The following is a 22,956-nucleotide window of genomic DNA, read 5'->3' as shown; positions in this document are numbered from 1 at the left end:
GGGCTACTTGAGCAAATTGTTTAATGTGTCCAGAAATTTAGTACCTTGTGGGGGTAAGAACGATACCTCCTGATAAAGTTTGTAACTGAGACAGATCAAGGAAAGCTCTTACAACAGGGTATAGTATACAGTCCGTGATCAACACATGTTAGCTATTATGTCTGTATAATAGGAACAGCAGTAGCTACTGTTCAATATCTTAAAAGGATTAAGTGAACTAAAATATATTTTTAAAAGCATAGCACAGCAACACATTTTAAGCAAAGAAAAACTTAGTTCTTTTCTTAACTAGAACTTCTATACCTAAATCCATTTGTTCAAAGGTAAGTCACAGAAGTAGAGGATTTCTTTTTCAAGTATTTTACATAGCATTCTTGTAACACACCCACATGAAGAACTCTGTGACTCAAAATACTCAGTTATCAACCAAATTGTCTCTTGTTCTGAAATGTCTTAGAATGTTGTAGGCAAAATCTAACTTTGAGTTCAGATAATTTGAAGAAAAGACAAAACAGGGAGAATACCAAAGCTCAAAACTGATGTTACAGTAAAAATAACTTAGAACCACTTCTGATAAAACTGGGGAACCCATATAAATACTAGTGACAGTTTAAGAAAACATTTCCCCCCATCCAGAAATATGCATTTTCCAAAAGGTCCATTTTCTCTTTGAAATCCTGACATGATTTGGCAAGGTCAGGTTGAAGTAGTTAGCATGGTTCAAGCTGCTACCAATCTTAGAATAGAGTAAGAAGAAATCAGGAGAATTATATACCAGGAAATGCCTGGTATTTCATGGAAGGAAATCTTAGTTAATCAAAATATAATTCTATTCAAACCTGTCATGTTTCACACTTAGTTTTCAAAGTAAATGGCTATAGATATCCATGTTAATATTTCTTTGTTTTTAAAAACAAGCAATGAAATAAGAAGTACTCGAGAGACAATGGATAGGGAAGTAGAAGGAAGTACAGAAAACGCCCAGAGAAGACATTACCTTCAGCAGAGAGCTTTTGTACTGAAGGATAAGCAAGGAACAGAGTAGAAAAGGTAGGTCTGCATGTTGCTAATTAACTAGATTAATGATCAAATGAAGTTAGAAAAGCATGAAGAGTCTAAGCTATGTGCCTACATAAGACTAACTGATAATAAATCATATTATCTTTAAGAAAGATTTTATGCAACAGGATGTATCTTTTTTTTTCAGGGACAATGACTTTTAGATGTTGATGGCTTACGAGAGTACTACTAAATCCATTCATCTGGCAGATATATGGAGATGTTCACTATCATTTAAAAAAATTCCTCCGGGGGCGCCTGGGTGGCACAGCGGTTAAGCATCTGCCTTCGGCTCAGGGTGTGATCCCGGCATTGTGGGATCGAGCCCCACATCAGGCTCCTCTGCTGGAAGACTGCTTCTTCCTCTCCCACTCCCCCTGCTTGTGTTCCCTCTCTCGCTGGCTGTCTCTATCTCTGTCAAATAAATAAATAAAATCTTAAAAAAAAAAAAAATTCCTCGGAGTTTTAAATAAAGATTTCTTAAATGTCTTTTAATATAGTAGTTATTTTAATATTTGTTTCAAATTGACTGGTACTGTGTTAATTGAAAGTTAATACTTTCCAAAGATCATAAATGAACTCCAACAAAACTGTAGCAAAACCATGAAAAAGAAAAGCTTGCTTCTTCTATAATCATCATCAGTGTAAACTCAATTTAATCACTACTCCAGTAGAGAATTTTTCATTTTGCTCACCACCCTATCAAACTTACATGTCAAGATAATTCTTTAAGAAAAATGTATAAATATTATGATAATTTCTATAAAAGATATTATTATTCCTGGTTGCCATATATCATACTTAAAAAAAAAAAAGAACAGAGGATTATCTGTATTCTATTATACCTGTCAGAAGAACCCACATCCATTATCATCACTACCACTGTTCATGAAATTCTACAAATTCCCTCTGAAATGAGTGATTTATATTATGTACTCTACTGAGATTACATTCCAAGGCTATCGGAACAAAATATATAGCCAGAAGATCACATCCCACTATGTTATTAATGGGGAAAAAAAGGAATAGAGTCAATTTTGCATTTTTTATTCCTATCTTTCAATAATGATAAGGATTTCTATATTCATAGGAATACCGTTATCATTTTTACTGAGACCAAAAGAAGAAAAATTATTTTACACCCCAAAATGTTGTTATCCAACTGTGTGACCCTTTAAATTCACTCTTCAATCCCTTTTTAACGCTGAGGATCTTTGACATTTTTTTTTCAGTTTCAAGTTTTTATTTAAATTTAAGTTAGTTAACATATAGTGTACATTATTAGTTTCAGTAGTAGAATTTAGTGATTCATCACTTACATACAACACCCTGTGTTCATCACAACAAGTGCACTCCTTAATATCCATTACCCCCTTAACCCATCCCCCTGCCCATCTCCCCTCCAGCCACCCTCAGTTTGTTCTCTATAGTTAAAAGTCCGTTTTATGGTTTGCCTCTCTTTTTTCTCCCTATGTTCATCTGTTTTGTCTCTTAAATTCAACATATGAGTGAAATCATATGGTATTTGTCTTTCTCTGACTTATTTCATTTATCATATACCCTCTATCTCTACCCTTGTTATTGTAAATGGCAAGATTTCATTCTTTTGAGGAGTAATATACCGTTCTATATATATATGCCACATCTTTATCCATTCATCAGTTGATGGACATTTGGGCTCTGTCCATAATTTGGCTATTGCTGATAACGCTGCTATAAACATTGGGGTGCATGTGTCCCTTTGAATCAGTATGTTTGTATCCTATGGGTATATAACTATTAGTGCATTGCTGAATCATAGGGTAGTTCTATTTCTAACTTTTTGAGGAACCTCCATACTGTTTTCCAGAGTGGCTGCACCAGTTTGCATTCCCACCAACAGTGTAAGAGGGTTCCCCTTTCTCCACATCTTCACCAACATTCTTTGAAAATTTCAACCAACAGAATGAAACAAAAATATAAATTCTATTTTTTACTTACTTAACCTACTTCAAACATTTTTCCCTTTCTAATTACTTATATAAAACACACTTGCCATTTATCCTTTTAAAGTTTCATTCTTCCTTCTTTCATTCTTTTCTCCCACCACACAACACTAAAATAACTTATTTGTTCGACAATTAGTTATTGCTGTACAGAATCCTCCCTTGGCATCTTAAAAAATGAGAACAACTGAGTTTATATCCTAAACTAGCTCTCATTCTAGTGAGGAAGACAGACAAGAAAACAGTTAACAATAATAGAAGGTGATGGGCCTGCTTTCATGGGAGCACAGATAATGGAAGAATTGAGTCAATAGGGAAGGGTAGTGATGTGTCAGTGCTATGCCCTGACAGAAAACTTTTCTGTGAACTGGACAATATCTCTTTCGGAATCATTTCACTTACATTGATTCAATAAATATTTATTGAATAACTATGTGCTAAGCACCAAGTCAGTAACAGTAAGGAAGAGACAGGGTCTCTCCTCTCGCTGCCTAAAAAAACAAACGATAGTGATACATCAGTACTCAGTAGATACCCATGTACTCTTGTAATAAGAATTCTGGAAGAGAAGTGCTAAGGCTGTCTGGAGGAATCCTTAACTACTTTATGAAAGGTAGTGTTAAAGACAAGACTGGATGGATGGGTAGGACTTTGCCAACTGGAGACAGGAAAAAGTTAGCCTAGGCCATGGCTGCAGCATATTTGGAAAAGAAAAGAATGAACAGACTAACATACGTAGGGAGCTATCAGAAGTTTAATGTTATAGAGGTAACTGCTGATAAGGCTGAACAAGAAAGACTGCAGCCAAATAATAAACAAAGTTCTATGTCACACAAAAACGTACAGAAATCTCCTGAATAAGAATCATGCTATTGTTCTTTCTGCTAATGGTTAACATTTGTTGAGTCCTTATAATATGCACACCAGGCAGTGTTCTAAATGCCTTTATGTACACATATAGACTCATTTAACTTCTGACCAACCTCTCAACAAGGAAATCTTTTTGCTTTCATTATACATACAAGTTGAATGACGTAACAAGAAGTTAAATAACTTGATCAAGATCACACAACTAATAAGTGGTAGATAATCCAGGCGATCCAGAGCTAGTGTTCATATAAGTGCATCCCCTCTAACATGACAGAGTGCTAATGGAAAAGGGAAACAAGCTACATCTTCAAATACATTTTTCTAAATATCTGCTTCTACAATGTTGAAATACTAAGAACATACCTACTGAGCATTTGCTACACACAATATACTATAGGAAAACAAAAATATATACTACATCCCATAAATATCTGTGATTCCTAATATAGTCACATGTAGATATAGATACAGACACAGACTGAGATAAAGAAAGAAATAGAACTAGAGAAAATCATAGCTGAGATGTGCTTATCAGATACAGAAACCCCTGGAGCCATAAACTGGTAAGCAAAGTGTAATTTTAAGTAATACTGATGACTTGCTGGAGGCTGAGTGTGAACAAGCTCACGAGTAAGAGATTCCCAAAGGCCACAGTCCTTGATGGGCTCCCAACTTTTCATGGTCTTTACTTCCAGGAACCTGACCAGGTTCTTATAGTGAAGAACCAAAAAACGATCCTCTCCGGTGAGGTCAGGGGAAGGAGAATAATCCTTGTGAATTATGCCACAGTCCTTGATGGGCTCCCAACTTTTCATGGTCTTTACTTCCAGGAACCTGACCAGGTTCTTATAGTGAAGAACCAAAAAACGATCCTCTCCGGTGAGGTCAGGGGAAGGAGAATAATCCTTGTGAATTATACCCAGAGCCTACTCGATAACAAAAGCCTTCCTCTCCAGACTGAGAGACTTTACCAGAGCCTTTTCACAGAGCTGTGGAGGAAGGGCACTCTTACTTCATCTTCCTCTCCCCTTTGTGTCTCATGGAACGTGGTGAGAGGGGAGTAGCTATATAAGCAGAAAAACTTGTGAAGTTCACAGGACAGAGACACTGGCCAAATGAAAGACTGAGATTTAATCGAATGATTATAGAACATTTCCCCCTCCGTCACACCTTACCACATCACAACAGGACTCTAGTACAATAATACTGAGTATGCTTAAAAGCTGCAAGGCACAGAGTCTCTCTGAGAAACAGTACTAAAGATAGCCTAACACCAAGAGAGAAGATAAAAGCAAGGACACTAGAAAAATTTAAAGCCTCCAGCTCCAATAGCTAAAACAAACCCTGAACTATGCTGAACTACTACTCAGATTAACACAAGCCCTCACATTAGAAGCCTATTAATTTGAATTCCTATTACCAATTCAACATGTCTGGCATTCAACAAAAAATGACAAGGCATGCCAAAAGGAAAGAAAAACATAGTCCAAAAAGACAAAGCAAGCGTCAGAACCAGACTCAGATGTTAGAATATGAAACAGATGGAATTGTCAGAAAGGGAACTTAAAATAACTATGATTAATATGTTAACAACTCTAATGGAAAAAGTAGACAACATGCGAGAACAGATGCATAATGTAAGCAGAGAGAAAGGAATTCTAAGAAAGAATTAAAAGGAGATGCTAGAAATCATAACTGAAATGAAGAATGCATTTGATGGGATCATCAGAAGACTCAGTATGGCCAAGGAAAGAATCAATGAGCTTGAAGATAGGTCAATATAAACCTTCCAAACTGAAATGCATCATTACATGAAAATGAATGAAAAGTACAAAACATAAAAGAACTATGGGAAAATTTCAAAATATGTAACACATGAGTAACTGGAATATCAGAAGGGGAAGAAAGAGAACAGCATTGGAGAAATATTTAAACTAGTAACGATGGAGAACTTTCCAAAATTAATAACAGACACCAAACTACAGATTCAGAACACTCAGAGAACACCAAGCAAGATAAATTCCAAAAATAATAAGCCTACGTGTATTATATCTAAACTGTAGAAAACCAAAGGCAAAGAGAAAAACTTGAAGGAAGTGAGAGGAAAAAATACACACACATGAACACAAACATCTTACACACATAGGAACAAAGTTCAGAATTACATTGGCCATCTCATCAGAAACCATTATGTGAAAAGAGCCTGAAACATTCAAAATGTTGACAGAGAGGAAACAAAAAACAAAAAACACAACACACACCTAGAATTTTATATCTCACAAAACTATCCTTAGAAAGTGAAGCAGAAATAAAGACTTTCTAGACAAATAATAACTGAGGGAATTCACAGGCTCATCTAAATTGATATAGGAAAAGCATTTCACAAAATTCAATACCCTTTCATGATAAAAAAAAAAACTAGTAATAGGAAAAAATTACATCAACATAATAAAGGTCATATATAAAAAACTCATAGTTAACATCATATGCAACAGTAAAAAACTGAAAGCATTTCCTTTAAGATTAGGAACAAGACAAGGATACCCACTCTCACCAGTTTTATTTAACATACTAGTGGAAGCCCTTGCCAGGACAATTAGGCAAGAAAAATAAATAAAAGGAATCCAAAATGGAAAGAAAAAATTAAAATATCTCTGTTAGCAGATTACATGATCTTATATGCAGAAAACACTAAAGATTCCAACAAAAAACTGAGAACTAATAAACACAGGTTAAGTTGTAGGATACAAAATTAACATGCAGAAAGCAGGTGTTTTTTTATATCCTAGTTATAAGTAACCCAAAGATAAAATTAAGAAAACAATACCATTTACAATAGCATCAAAAAGAATACTTAAGAATAAACTTCACCTAGGAGGGAAAAGACTTGGACACTAAAATCTATAAAATATTGCTAAAATAAGTTAAAGAAGACAGAAATAAAGGAAAGCCATTTTGTGTCCATGGCTTAGAAGACTTAATATTGTTAATATTGTTAAAATGTCCATACTACGCAACACAATCTACAGATTTAATGCAATCCTGATCAAAACCCAAATGGCACTTTTTTGAAAAACAACAACAACAAAAACTTCTTAAAATATACATAGACTTTCAAAGAACTCCAAATAGCCAAAACAATCTTGAGAAAGAAAAACAAAGCTAGAGGTCTCAGCCTTTCTGACTTTAAAACATTAAAAAGCATAATAAAAACAGTATGGCACAGGCATAAAGATAGAAAAGACCTTCAGACAGTGGAACAAAAATAAGAGCCCAGAAATAAACCCTTATATATATGGCCAAGCCCATGCAATTGAAGAAAGGATAGTCTCTTCAACAAATGGTCCTGTGGAAACTGGATATTCATGTGCAAAACAAAGAAGTTGGAACCTTACCTTATACAATATACAAAAATTAACTCAAATGGGTTAAAAACCTAAACAGAAGACCTGAAACTATAAAACATCTAGAATAAAACAAGAGAAAAGCTTTATGACAGTGGATTTCACAATAATTTCTTGGATATGACACCAAGTGAACAGGCAACAAAAGCAGAAGTAGACAAATGGGACCACATCAAACTTAAAAAAGTTTTGTGCAGCAAAAGAAAACAAATGAACAAAATGAAAAGGCATCCCATGAAACTGGAAAAAATATCTGCAAGCCATGTATTTGATAAGGGGATAATATCAAGAATACAGAAATAACTCCTACAAGTCGTCAACACCACCACAAAAAGCAAATAATCTGATTAAAAATGGGCAAAGGGGGGCGCCTGGGTGGCACAGCTGTTAAGCGTCTGCCTTCCGCTCAGGGCGTGATCCCGGCGTTATGGGATCGAGCCCCACATCAGGCTCCTCCGCTATGAGCCTGCTTCTTTCTCTCCCACTCCCCCTGCTTGTGTTCCCTCTCTCGCTGGCTGTCTCTATCTCTGTCAAATAAATAAATAAAATCTTTAAAAATAAATAAATAAATAAATAAACAAATAAACAAATAAATAAATAAATAAAAATGGGCAAAGGACTTGAATAGACATTGCTCCAAAGAACAAATAACCAACGAGCATATGAAAAGATGCTTGACATCATTAATCATTATAGAGATGCAAATCATAACCATAGTTAAGATGTCACTTCACAACTGTTAAGCTGGCCACTATCAAAAAAAAACCCCAAAAAACAAAAACAAAAACAAAAAAACCAAAAAACCGACAAAAACAAACAAAAAAACCCAGAAGACAACAAGTGTTAATGAGGATGTGGAGAAACTGGAAGTCTTGTACACTGTTGGTGAGAATGTAAAATGGTACAGCTGCTATGGAAAAACAGTTATAGTGGTTCCTCAAAAAATGAGAAATAGAATTACCACATGATCTTCTGAGTATATATCCAAAAACCTGAAAACAGGGTCTTGAAGTGCTATGTGCAACACATCCATGTTCAAGAGGTGGAGGCAACCTAAGTGACTACTGACAGATGAACAGATAAGGAAAATGTGGTCTATACACACAAATATTATCCAGCCTTAAAAAAGAAGGAGATCCTGTCATAATCTACAAAATGGATGAACTTTGGGGACAATTCTGTCATGAATTGTCATGAAGTGAAATCATCCAGTCATGAAAGACAAATGTTGCATGATTCTTCCTAGAGATATCTAAATTAGTCAAACTCTTGGAAACAGAAGATAGAACAATGTTTGCCAGAAGCTGCAGGGAGGAGAGGAGCTGTAGTTCGATGGGCACAGAATTACACTTTTGTAAGATGGAAAATTTTTAGAGATCTGAATGTGCATATGGTTAGTAATACTGTACTATATGCTTAGAAATGGTAATGATGGTAATTTTATGTTATATGGGTTTTTTTGACCTCACACAAAATGGGAAAAAAGCAAAGAAAAAGAAGCCTTTGACAATAAGTAAAAAATATTTACAAACATGGTTAACATTAATTCAAATATTATCAATAATCACTCCAAATGTGAATGGTCTATATATATACCAATTAAAAGACAGAGACTGTCAGAGTGAAAAATAACAATAATAAAAAGAGATCAACTACATGTTTAGAAAAAACCCAATTTCAATATAAAGACTGATAAGTAAAGCAAAGGGATAAGTAAAGATAAACCATGCTAACACTAATCAAATAAAGTTGGGAGGTTACTTTCAGACAGAAAAGACCTTAAAAAAAGGAAAATTATTACACATAAAGAGGAGCCTAATGAGAAGGTCAGGGGATACCAGGATGGAATACAGAATGTGACAACAGAATCATAATATATGACAAATACATGAAACAAGCTCACAGAATGGGGTGAGGGACCAAGGGGCTAATCTATGCTAAGTTTGAAAATGAGTGAAGTGTGTAAAACAGAAGGCAAAAGAAATTTCACATAAGAACAGTCCTCTAGATGATAAAGCTCTTTCCTATGGCAGTACAGGTGAACAATTCTAAAACAACTATACATGAATAGTAGAATATGAACAGATAAGAAAATGTATGGTGGATGGCGGAAGCCAGGTTTCTCTCTGTTGGAATGGACGTTACAGACAACGAAGAAAAGGAAACTAGAAAGATTTATATGGTAATGGATTAGAGCTAAAGGCATCAGTATGAACTTGTGTTTAGTTTACAACAGATACAGTTACATACAGAATATATTTTATAGGTATGTGTATATACATCGGTGAGTATATAGCCATACATTTCTGTCACCTGAGAAGAGCCCAGAAGCAACAACACCCCAGTAGCAGTAAGTACACCTAAGAACTCAGTTCTTGGTTTCTAAACCATTCTCCAATAAAGGGAACCAAGGATCCTTGGGAAAATGCCTGATTCTAGGCCTTAGGCCATAAATATGTAAGATGAGCCTGGAGAATGTTTTAGAGACAGAAGGTTAAGAAAGTTCCCAAAGAAAAATAGACACGCACACACGCAATGATGAATGTATGTCAAGAGGACGTATAGGCCTATGAAAGAGTTTCTGTTGGTCAAAACTGGGCAACAGAACTAATCTGAGCAACAAACTAAATAACGTAGTACCATGTTATAATCCAATGTATAAACGAACATAAAATCTTGAATAGATAATTGGGGAGAAGAGACAAATCTCTCATGCAGAAGAATTCCAAATAATTCATGCAGATATTCTCTGAGACAGAATATCTTATATATGGACCACACATAGCAACCTCCTTTTAAAGACTATAATACGGAAAGAGAAGGTATAAAAAAAAAGTCTTTACACCGGAGCAATCCGATAAAAACTACCTCAAGCCAGGTCATCAAAGTTAATATAAACAGCAGTAAGTCATATTGATAATATATGAATATCCTTGATTTGATATGATGAGAAGGATATTTTATCTCTATGATCTTCCTCCTCAAAACTAGTAAATCCAGTCTAATCACAAAGTATCAGCCAAAGACCCATTGAGGAACATTCTACAAAATATATGACCAGTCCTCCTCAGAAACAAGTAAAGCCTGAGAACCTGTCATAGCCAGGTAGAGCAAAGGAGGCGAGGCAACTCAGTGAAATGTAAGATCCTGGCACAACAAAAGGACGGTAGGGAAAAAATGAAGATATCTGAATAAAATATAAACTTAATTTAATAATAATATATGAATATTGGCTCATTAATCATGATAAATGTACCATACTAGAACATGAGTTAATAGAGAAAATTGGTTCGAGGGCATACTAGAACTCTCTGCACCAACTTCACAATAATTCTGTAATCTAAAACTGTTCTAAAAGTGTTTACTTAAAAAATTAGTTTCTTAAAAACCTGATGTAAATGCCACAAGATTTTAGCCTTTGGCTTATTTGACTTGAAAATACATGGTATTTGGTACATTCTCTTTTCCTATATGCTCAAAATAGTTTGTAACAACAGCAAATTCATAAGAGAAAAATCTTTTTAAACACCTATTATGATTCAAACTGCTAAATGGGAAGATGAGAATATTCCAGGCAAAGGAAAAAAACTCGAGCAAAATTGAAGCTATTTCTTCTATGTATTACTCTTTGTAGGTTTTAAGTATAAGCATTTAGCACAGGCACATCAGGAAAAGATCTTAAATACCTCCATGATCAAATGCTATTTCTATTTCAGAAATAAAAAACAAAAGATAATTTATATCTAGTCATAAATTAATAAAGTGAATTTCTTCTTTCAAAATTACAGTTCAAATTTAGTGAGCATAAAAACAAAGTTGTTTTTCTCTACCTGTATTCTGGAGATTCCAAACACATCCACATCATAACATTATCAACTATAGTTCAATTCATTTTGGTTTTGAACTGATTTAGACAAATAGCTATTTTTAGAGTAGTCCTAGCCCCAATATGAATAAACTTTTTCTTCCAAAGTGTTGACCTTGGTGATATCTCTGTCCTGATTTCTGGAACTTTCCTACTAACTCTGTCTACTCATTATAGAGGAAAGCATGTTTAAAATTGAATGCCTACTTAGGAAAGAAATTACTAGGTTAGCAACATCTCAGGTGTTCTGGCTCTAACTCATTGGTCTACCAGGTAAAACTCAGTGCCTTTTTCACTTACGTATATTTCTAGAACTTCTGCACTCTTTCTGTCCCGCCCCCTTTCAATTTGGTATATTATATATTTCCTCAGAGTTCATTTGGCAGAACATTCTTTTCTCTGGATGATAAGAGATTCATATTAAAAAGAAGGGATCCATGACAAACACACTAAGTAGGGCTTTAAATACAAAACGACTTTCAGAGCCTTTAATAGATAGTAGGAATATTAACATATATTAAGAAGGAAATACAGTATGCAGCTTTTCCCACACTAAAAAAATTTTTAAGTAATATCTAGACATACTAATGTCTATGGAATACATTTTGGGCATAAAATTTTAATAGAAACTATCAAAACAATAATGGCAGTGGCAAAATTTTGGCACCCTCAAGTTGCACTGTATTTGAAATCCCTCTTTTTACTATCAAGTAAAACTTACTGGATCAACTTAGTTAATATTTATAGTCACAGCAAAGTTATCAACTTCGATATGTGTCACATACATACATATGTGTGTGTGTATGTGTATACAGAGCACGGTACTGGTGTACTGTTGGAAGTAGGGACGGAGACAGGATGAAAGACTTGTCTTCCACATAAGTGAAAATGGAGTGAAGATAATTACCAGTTGTGAAGAATGTGCACGCTAGGTTGAAAAAAAAAAAAAAAGGAAAAGAGAACAGACACATCTTAAACCAAAATCACAGATTTTCAGCTAAATCCTATACCTCTGCTGAGGTAATCTCTGTGAGGTATGCAAAGGTATCTTAAAAATTTAAGTGCATAGGCTCCTGGTTAGTAATTTTCTGCCTAAAGTGAGTAAATTTCTGATTCAAGCAGACAGAAATTCTGTTCTTCTATTACTGTTTCGCCTCATGAAATAAGTAATAGAAAAAACTATATACTAGATATTATCTTCAGGTTCTATTTCTCAGGGACAAAAACTTCCCAGACTATGACATCTAACAACTACACTGCCTATCTCTACCACAGTATGACATCATAGTACATACAATACACGGTCTGTGCCCACCTTAAACCCAATGCCACATGGCTAACAGCAAACTGGCCCAGGGGTCCTATTTATGGGTGACTCTTGTATGCTGCCACCTACAGTATTATTACAATGAACATGAGTTACAGTGAACAGTCAGGAATGTACCTTATCGTGTCACTTTTGACAAAGAGCCTCAATTATACCTCAGAATGAGAGTCCCACAATGTTAAGCCTTTGAAAAAAATTATGCTTCCCACTAAGAGAAGAAATAAATATCTAGGCAGATAAATCTCAGGTGTTTTGGCTCCAACTCAATGTTCTACCAGGTAAAGGTCAGCAGTCACCACATCCCACACTGTCCTCCCTTTCAGTTGGGAATATCACAGTGCTTCCTTCAAAACGCAGAATATGAGAGAAACTCGATGCCATTTATGGAGTGCCATATACCATATATACCACATATAAATTAAAAATTTAAACTTTACTATTTCCTTGCTACTTTACATCCTTAGATACCTGAATTCATTTTACAGTTACCCATTAAAATTCTTTTTTTTTATTTAACAATATACACAAAAAGTATCTCTTCACTTCAGAACTGCATTACAAGAAAATCTAAAAACTGAATGAAGATTTGTTTTAAAAATAAATTTTTGTGCATTTGGAAGTTAGACATTCATGCACATGAGGCACTGTCTATGCATGTTTTATCATAATAAACAAAGACTGGAGAACAATTTAAATAGTACAGTTTTCAGAAAAATCTAGGGGTGGTATAATCCAATAGGCTTTGGACACTGATCTTGACTGAACTTCTGTGAACCTCAGCTTCCTTCTATACAGTAGGTGTCTAGACTGTGCCACTGCATGAAGACATATTGGAATAGCATATATAAAATGCCCAGTTCACTACAGGATAACGAGTATTAGCTAATTGTAGGAGGTACCCCTCAAATGTAATGTGGGTAAATATGAAGGAAAACACAAAAATTTTACGGGTTTGTGAACATATTCTTGCTTGGGATGGTTTGAACCTATTTATGAGACTCCAAAAATGAAAACTTTCACATCTTAGAACAAATGTGGCCTCCTTTGTGTGTGTGTGTATGTGTGTGTGTGTGTGTGTGTGTGTGTGCGCGTGTGTGTGAGAATATATATGGAATACATATGTCCATATCCAGATGCCATGGGGGAAAAAAAAGGCAATCTCCTTTCGCAAAAATGTTGATCTAACAACTTCTTGGGAGAAAAGATACCTGCTTTTGAAAATATATGTTGTGTGTACCATCTTTCCTAAAGATAAACATAGGCTTAGAACAGGATGCTGTTCTAACAAGGAAATTTACTCAAATCTTCTATAGGAAAAAAAAATTATCAAGTGAGGAAAATACAAAAACATAAAACAGAAAGTGTTTAACTCACATTAAAATGTTTCCATGCTGTATTACATGACAGGAGAGTCAAGGAATAACAAGCTGGAAGTCATGCAGAATAACCATGTAGTATAAGAATATAACACTGAGGCTTATTCAAGAAATTAAAGAACTGTAAAGTAGAAGAAAAATGCCTACCAAGTGGTGTGGAATCCCACGCCTATAATAAAAATTAAAGAGTAAGGAAGTAAGATTAAGGTACCTACATAACTGCCCCTTTTGCAACAAATGCCATGACAAAAGTCATAAGCATGGCAGCCCACAACCACAGAAGCTATGGATGGCCATGTTATGAATTTCTCCTAAATAGAAGACACTGAGGCCTTCTTGAGGTAAAGGAAATGCCCTGCTGGTCTTTGTATCCCACTGTTTACTATGGAGCATGAAATGAAGTTCAGGCTCAGAAAATGTGTGTAAAAATGTAGGTTTTTATAAAGGATTGGATTTTTTTAGACTCCTGCAAGAAAGCCAAGGTATATTTAAGGGAAATACCACTTCTCCATCTCCATCATTCCAATAATGTGGGATGCCAGAGTACAGGGGGATTATGAGGTCTGAGCCTGCTGGGCTATTTAAACTGCGCTAGACGATAACTATAGACCAAACGCAGAACCCAAATCAACAAAATAACAATGCAATGTAAGTTGGTTTAAAAGCAATATAACCTTATCTACCCCTACATAAAAAGCTTTATTTTTTCAAACATAGCAGCATGTATATGTAGCTATAAAGCAGCCAGAATTATTTCATGTGACCTTTAATGTCTGAGGACTTGATCATTTTAATTTTTATGATTCCTGAGATTACTTGGGAAAAGAAAATATCTCTAAACATGACTACTTCTAACTGACATACAAAAACAGAATAAAAGTCTGGAATATTTTGAAATATCTGGATTCCTGTCACTTAGTGGCAATAAGTAGAGTAATTGTAAGATTGGTTCTAAATAACAAAATGCATATCTTGAAATGAGTGAGTGGTTTCTAAAAAAAAGCAAACTACCAGATTCATTATGCTTCAGAGTAAAAATAATACAATGATAACTGTGTTATCTCCAGAATGCTAAGTTATGTTTAAACGAGGTAACTTCGTATAAAATACTTAGCTGAATACTGTAAATTAAATTTTTGTCTATATTTCATCCAATATTTCAGTAGCATGATATATGTGATTTTATGCCTTCTCTTTTCATGGAATAAATTTTGCAACTTGAATTGAACATCTCCATAATAATCATTGAGTCAGAGTCACAGGGAAAATTTGTCCCCCTCTCCCTCCAATCTAAACATGCCGTGCAGTGATTGTAATAAAGCAACTCAAACGCTAGCCAACATACAAAATGAGAAGAGCTCTGCTTTAAAGAGAACCAAATGGAAAAATAATCTCAGGTCTAAACAGCAATAATTATTACAAAAGACCCAAGGAAACACACAGCACTGCCCTTCCAGATGGACTACCTCGACACCATCGTGGCCTTGGGGAATGGAACTTTACTATGGAACCTCAAGTACTTTCACAACTGGAGTTTTATGTAGCCCAATTAACTTTGGCTAGACACAGAAATCTGGCTCAGTGTTTCCATGCAGTAGCCAAAATAAAGGTTTTCTGTATCAAGAATTACTGTCAGAGTCTCCCATATCCTTCCTTCTCTCGTACTAACCCAAACCTGGAAAATAAGCTAACAGCCAAGGAGCTTTTACTACAATTTAAGTCAATATTAATTTTACTGGCTCACAAAAACCGCAAAATATTTGGCTTAAATAAATTGAATAGGACAAAAAGAGAGGAAGACCAAGAAAAATTGAAGTAAGGATGTGCACACAAATAGAGAACACATAGCTTTAGAAACAACTATAAAAATCATCAGAAATACCAAAATAATGGAAATGTTATTCCTTCCTTTCTCTCTTAATGCATGCCCAATTTTAAATTCATGGCATTAGCCCTAGGTAACAAAGTTCAAACAAGGAATAAATCACAATTTTAAAGAGAGCTCGTGTTTAGTATTTTAATTGGACATGACATTGGTATGAACGTTCCATTTATTTTAAAGAGATGTCACCCAGGTCCAATTATATTTAAACACGGAGAGTACCAGTGACCCTAAGGCAGAGCTGTTTCCTATGGTTTCCTGGAAAATTTGTATTCTAGTTACAGTGTAGGACCTAAAAGGGCCAACAGCCAAAAACAGAAGTCTTAAGTTCACGACCTATGATGTCTAAAAATAAAAATGTGTTTAAGCACTCAAACTAAACTAGTATTTAGAGGTGATGTTTAAAAATGTTACAAAAACGGGGAGGTATTAAGTACTGACTTACTTTTAGAATCTACAATCAGGTGTGACAAGGGGTTAAAAAAACAAAGATGCCACTTTTTAAACTATTTAATATACAGTGAAAATTACTGATGTTTAATCCAGAAAACCCTAAGGTTATATCCAATTCTACTATTTAGTAGCTGTTATTCTTGGAGATGTTGCTTAAATCTTTGAAGCTGAGTTTCCCCATTTATAAGAAGAGGATAATACTCTTTGTAAAGTTTCCCAAAATAACACGTCAATCACAAGCACTCAGGAAATATACAACCCCTTTATGCCCACCTTCTCTTCTAGGGTCTTGGAAGATTACACCATGTCCACTGTATCATTATGCCATTCTCATCCATTTATTCAGTACATATCATTGGGAGTCGAGTGATGCCTAGAATGCAGGAGTAAGTTGCAATACACACGCAGACTAAATGAAGGGATTAATGGGGAAACAAGGATCAGCACAGGGGAACAAAAATGTTAAGAAGTCATGTGACCAGCCCTTAACTAACTTAGAAACTGAAAGGTATAAGAGAGTACAGGGATAATTATACCTGATAGTGAAATGCCACATACTGAAGAGATAAAAAAGATAAGTGAAAAGTTAGTTCCTCCTCTATGGTCAAAAGATGTAGATTTACATTTACATCTGCCATCAACCTGGGAAGTGCTATTACAGAAATACTAAAACCAGTGTTATGAAAGTACGGGGAAGGAAAAATAACTGCTTGAGTCAGGCAAGATTTCAAAGAAGTAATAAAATTTGAGTGGGGAAAGAGAGATAAAGGACATTTTTCAGGGGAATAAAAACGGATTTGATCTATGGAATTTGTCAAAGCATTCTGGGGAACTCAAAATCGATCTGAACTTTTTAAAATACCATAAATACTTCAAATTCTTAAAGAAAAATTTGCACAAAATCATACTGGCTGTAATGAAACCACCAATAATCATTTTTTCTAATTTCTCTTATAAAATATAATTCTTATACGAAATCTTATACTACAGTCTTAAGTCTGATTTAGCTGCATGTCACTTTTAGATATTTCGCCCGTCGTCAGTTTTGACTGAACAGTAAAAACACCACACACCATTTCTATTCCTCTTCTCTTGAGACTAATAGCCAATTCCACTCTATAATATATTTAAAGCATTCAGAAGTCAAAATGTGTGGCATTTTCCACCTTGCCAATTCCATGTTAGGTCAATGGCATATTACCAGGCCAACAAACCAAAATTAGACAAAGACAATCCATTGGGATAAGAAATCTGCCGAATCTCATAATTCAAAAAGAAACTGCTGAAGATGGTTGTGGGGGTTCTGGCACTATGAGTTTAAGCCTTTCCATAATAAGGCTTGTATTTCATCTAATCAGCTAGTCGGAAACTATAAAAGTTTTGTTGGTGGGGGGGGGGAATTAAAATTTGGATTGTAATACAAGAGTCTTTCCTTCCCTTCCATATGTTTCAGTAAATTAAAACTTCCAAATCTTGTTTTTTTTAAAAAAAATGACTTCTAAAAAATAAAGCAGCCTGTAAAATCATATTTTTGGTACAGGAACCTTAAAATATTCAGGCTTGAAATGAAGAAGAAAAAAGAACACATGGTTTCTATATCCAAAGCAGTGTCATGGTCTAGGTATATTCAGAATTAAGTACATTTGAGCTTTCATCTTTTTTTCTTTGCTAAATGATGGTTTTTGTTTTTGTTTTTTTAAATCAGACATCTGAAACTTTTACAGATTTTTTTGAAGGTGGCCATTTATCAATCTAATTAAAAATGTTTCATTTGAATTCCATACAAACATTTCAAAGACAGCAATTGTGGCAAGAGGTATATATGAATTCTGTTTCTAAGTGCAACTGTGTGAATTATCCTGTTAGAATAGGAAAAGATTTTTATATGAAAAAACAAACTTTTTCCAATAGTGATCCTGTAAATGGCAAAAATAGCAACTTATACCCTCCAATACTGAGTAATGTTCTCCTTTCCCTTTCTCTGTTCTTTCTCTATTGGGCCTTTATATTAACTTCTTTTATAATTTCTTCTTCCATATTTTTTATTTCTTCATTTCTTTTGCATAAGGAAGACTTCCTCATCTTTATTCTCCTACCCTTTTTAATCTATCTATCTATCTATCTATCTATCTATCTATCTATCTATCTATGTTAGTAATCTCTACAGCCAATGCGGGCCTTGAACTCACAAACCTGAGATCAAGTCCCATGCTCTATGGACTAAGCCAGCTAGGTGCCCCTATTCTATCCTTTTTTTTTTTTTTTTTAAGATTTTATTTATTTATTTGAGAGAGAGAGAGAGAGAAAGGGACAGCACAGAGGGAGAGAGTGAAAGGGAAAAGCAGACTCCCCACTGAGCACAGAGCCCAATGTCGGACTCAATCCCAGGACCCTGAGATCATGACCTGAGCAAAAGGCAGAGGCTTAACTGACTGAGCCACCCAGGTGCCCCTTCTCCTAGCCTTTAAATGAAAATTGTTTGCCACCATCTTTTTAATTTCTAAAAGTTGTTTTTTTCATTATTTATGTTTTTATGGCATCCGCTTTATGAAATGCTGTTAACCATCTCTAAGGATTTTTTTTTTAAGAGTTCATTTATTTATTTGAGAAAAAGAAAGAGAGCATGCAAGAGAGAGCACAAGCATGGGAGAGGGACAGAGCGGGAGAGAGAAACAGGCTCCTCACTGAGCCGGGAGCCTGACAAGAGCCTAGATCCCAGGACCCTGCACTCATGACCTGAGATAAAGGCAGAGGCTTAACTGACTGAGCCACCCAGGAGTCCCTACCATTTCTAAGGATTAAAAAAAAAAAAAAAAATTCTTCTGTTTCCTCCAGTTTCCTTCACCTAATAATTTGCTTCAGTTCTAATCTTGCACAGTTGAGGCTTTCTAAATACGACTGACGATCCTTGTTGCCTCCTGTTATTTAAAAGTTACTGAATGGAGTTCCTTAGCTATAGGTGTGCTGCCCGGATGGAAAGATTCACTTTTGTGCATCTGGTTTGGGAGCTAGCTACTTACAGGTGATCTCCAAATGTAGGTACATAGATTTCTTTTCCCTACAGTGATTCAGTTTCTCCAGATAAGAATTCGACAATTTCTTGGGAGGCGGTGTGTGTGTGTTTGTGTGTGTGTGTGTGTGTGTGTGTGTGTGTGTGTGTATGCACACACGGTGCTGGGTGAGTGTAAACTCCGTGTTGCTGGTATTCTGCTTGTGGTGGGGGAGGGATACTGACAATCTGTATTCCACTGGAAGACACTGAATCTTTTCAGTGCTCTTTGCATTTCACCTTCGATTGTGCAAGCTGTTCCTGAATCACGAACCTCTCTTATTAGATTGCTGCACCGCTACAAGCTCTTTCTCTGCCTTGGAGGTGAATGCCTGGTTGTTGGCATTGTGAACATGGGTGGAGAGACTGGACTGTTCCAGACACAGCTGACAGCTGATTATCCCATTCACTAATGGCTCCTTAACTCACTCTCTTCCATGCCTGCTGCCTTCTAGTCTTGAGTCTCTCTGGGTTTCATTTTGAGTATATGAGATCTCTTTTCATTGTTACCGATTCCAAAGCTAGTTCAGATGGTGGACTCTGTTCTGACAATCAATTTCCACTTTCTGACTTCCAAAGATCAGCTTAAATTTCATTTCCCCCACCATTCTGATTGTTCCTGTGAGGCTATTCCTTCTCAATATTTTATTCAATATTATAAATATTTATTAAAATATTTATGATTATTATTCTTTATTTACCCACATGATCACCATCTTTATTCACCATTCTTTGGGCAACATACTCAGCAACTTCTTCCAGATTTAGTTGTGGTGTTTTTTGGTTTTTTTTTAAAGATTTTATTTATTTGACAGAGACAGCCAGCGAGAGAAGGAACACAAACAGGGGGAGTGGGAGAGGAAGAAGCAGGCTCATAGCAGAGGAGCCTGATGTGGGGCTCGATCCCATAACGCCGGGATCACGCCCTGAGCCGAAGGCAGATGCTTGATGGCTGCACCACCCAGGCGCCCCTTAATTGTGTTCTTTTGAAGGATATCTCCAGTAATTTCTTCAGCAAGAGTTTTCAGTGGCGTGATTTTTATTTACTTTCTTGGTTTAGGAATTTCATCATCATGCAAGTAAATTCAAAATTCTAAGCCTGATAAAGGGAGGGCAGCAGTACAAACTCATCCCTCCGCCATTCAAATCCCATGCCGAGATAGGCAAACCCTCATGCTGCCTTCATATATCAGTATGCAAACTTATTCTAGATTAGTCTTTCACTGAAGATATGAATCTTCCTCCTTTATTTAGGTATCTAATCCCTGGCCTTCCATTGGTCCAAAGCTTTCCATTTCCAGGAAGAATGAAAACAAACAAAAAGCCCATTTCCTCCTGTTACCACAATTGGTCAACTATCCCAAATCAGCTGCAGATCAGCCAACTGTTTGCTGTTCTGGCATTCAGTTACCCCTCACTGCTAGCCCCTAGGAAACTGTCTCACTATTTTTTGAACTCAGTTATGCATTAAGAGTGTATCTATTTTATTGAGCATATCTAGATATATTATAGTGGTATATTGTCTGGCTACTGAGTCTGCCTACGTAATTTCATTAATAGCATTTTAGTGGTATCTTCAAAAGGATACATAATAATTTTAGGTATTTAGTCTACCATCTTCTGTAGAAAATAAAATATTATTACTTTTACATAATTACAAGGTACTTTTTTATAAATTCACTTCGGAATTACTTTCCTGACCATCTGCTCTATGCTTTTCCAGGAGTCATTTATTTTTATTAATATTGAAGAGAGATTAGGTGATATAACTAAAACAGCACAGATAATAGATTCAGAAGGGCTGAAGGCTAGTTCTACTACTTATTATTAGCTGGATAAACTCAGAAAATTTACTTAAATATTTTGAACAATCCCCTATAGTGTAAGACATTAAGTTGAGTTTGAAACACACAAAATTACAAATTTTATAAGTCACAATGGTAGGATACCAGCAATTTCTACTGCTTCAAAGTAACACCACTTCTATGAGAATGCGGCCTCTGAGGCTACTTGTCACATAGTGGTGGCCAAATGATGGCTCCACTTCTCTTACAGAATGATTTCTAATTAGTAGGAATTCCAGGTAACACTACTCAACACACATGAAAAGCCTTACATAATGCTGGCTATTTGGAAAGAATCAGACTTCATTCTACAGTGTAGCCGATTTGGGGCTAACGGTGGTTTGTAGAACATAATCTTAATACAAACATTGTTATTGTGACAAATTCATTATGTAATCCATATTTGGGATCCACCATTTCTATTTTACCATTAAGTAACACCAAGGATCATGACATACCACATTTTATCTATGGCAAACCCTACAGAAATACATTTTTCTGTAGGTTCTATACAGAGTTCTGAGAGTGTTACCATCATTACCTCCTAACAGTTTGAATTAACTGGCTGAGAACCAGTACCTTAAACTCTATCCACCTCAGTCTGCATGGAGAAAACCATCTTCTAAAGGGTGAGGAAGGAAGGTAGTTACTCACTGTTAGAGCTAGCAGTTTCCCATAGGTAAGATGAGCAGGGATGTGGTCAGTCTTGGATCTCAATGACTCCATATACCAATGTTCTGCTTCAGGGAGTTTGCTTAATCGCATGTATGCTTCACCTGGGAAGAAAGTCATGAAGATCAACCCAATGACACAGCTTTCCAACAGCTGCAATGGTATCACATCATCATGTTTACATTCCATGAAATTTCAGATGCTGTAGCAAGGACTTTCACCCACTATCTCATCTGATTCCCAAAAAGTCATCATAATTTCCATTTTACAAATAGGAAAACTTGTGTTTGGAGAAATTAAGTGTAATGGCTAAATTTAAAAATTTAGTAACTAATAAAGCTTTGATTTTTAACCCAGTAACACTAGACCCACAAGCATAGGCCCTTTGTCTTTTCTTTTTCTTTTTCCTAAAGATAGGTTTGGGGGCGTCTGGGTGGCTCAGTTGGTTGAGCATCCAAGTCTTGAGTTTGGCTCTAGTCCTGATCTCAGGATTGTGAGATTGAGCCCCGCATTGGGCTCTAAGTTCAGTTTGCGGGGAGGGGAGGTCGGTCTGCTTGAGATGCTCTTCCTCTCTCTCTCTGCCTCTCCCCCTGGCTTGTGCTCTCGCTCTCTCAAATCAATAAATCTTTTTTTTAAAAAAAAGATAAGTTTGTTTTCTCTTATGTACAGTCAGTTGTTCTTTTTTATTCACATTCATTTATTCCTTTAGAAATTCAAGTATCTATAGAATAAATACTAAGTAGAGAGAATTATGAAGACCCAGACAAGGAAGATTAAGGTCCTGCCAAGATTGACGACATTGTTGAGAAAATAAGATTAGTTGGAGGAGTTAGAAATATTTTGGATTAAGCATTGGTGCTAGGTTTTTTCCAGAAATTATTTGCATTTTATATTTTAATAAATAAAATTTGTGAGTATCATTTGGAAAATCCAGTGAATATATGACAATTATTTAGCATGCCCTATACCATGTACAAAGCTAGTCTGAAGACTTTCAGCCATCAGTTATTATTTACAAGTTATGCAAATTTTATGTGTCAAAGAGCATTTCACAAACAGCCAAGCAAGAGAAAAACAAAAAACTGGAAATAAAGCCAAAAGTATATCAGCTCTCTACTTATTAACATCTCCTCTCCCTTATTTGCTTATAGTATGGAAGAATACTTACCT

At 35.5% G+C, this 22,956-nt stretch overlaps 1 protein-coding gene across 1 annotated transcript in view; it reads right to left on the bottom strand.

Annotated features, from left to right (window-relative positions):
• The window catches only part of TMTC2 (transmembrane O-mannosyltransferase targeting cadherins 2), a 388,624-nt gene that overhangs the window by 106,527 nt on the left and 259,141 nt on the right, over positions 1–22,956 (bottom strand). Inside the window, exon 8 of the mRNA XM_008683605.1 lies at positions 21,769–21,890. Within this exon, the coding sequence (XP_008681827.1) occupies positions 21,769–21,890 (122 nt within the window). The remainder of the gene's footprint in view (positions 1–21,768; positions 21,891–22,956) is intronic.

Source organism: Ursus maritimus, unplaced genomic scaffold (genome assembly GCF_017311325.1).
Source record: "Ursus maritimus isolate PB19 unplaced genomic scaffold, ASM1731132v1 scaffold_21, whole genome shotgun sequence".
NCBI classification, from domain to species: domain Eukaryota; kingdom Metazoa; phylum Chordata; class Mammalia; order Carnivora; family Ursidae; genus Ursus; species Ursus maritimus.
The sequence above is the reverse complement of the archived record's forward strand: the minus strand, read 5'-3'. Positions and strand labels throughout refer to the sequence as shown.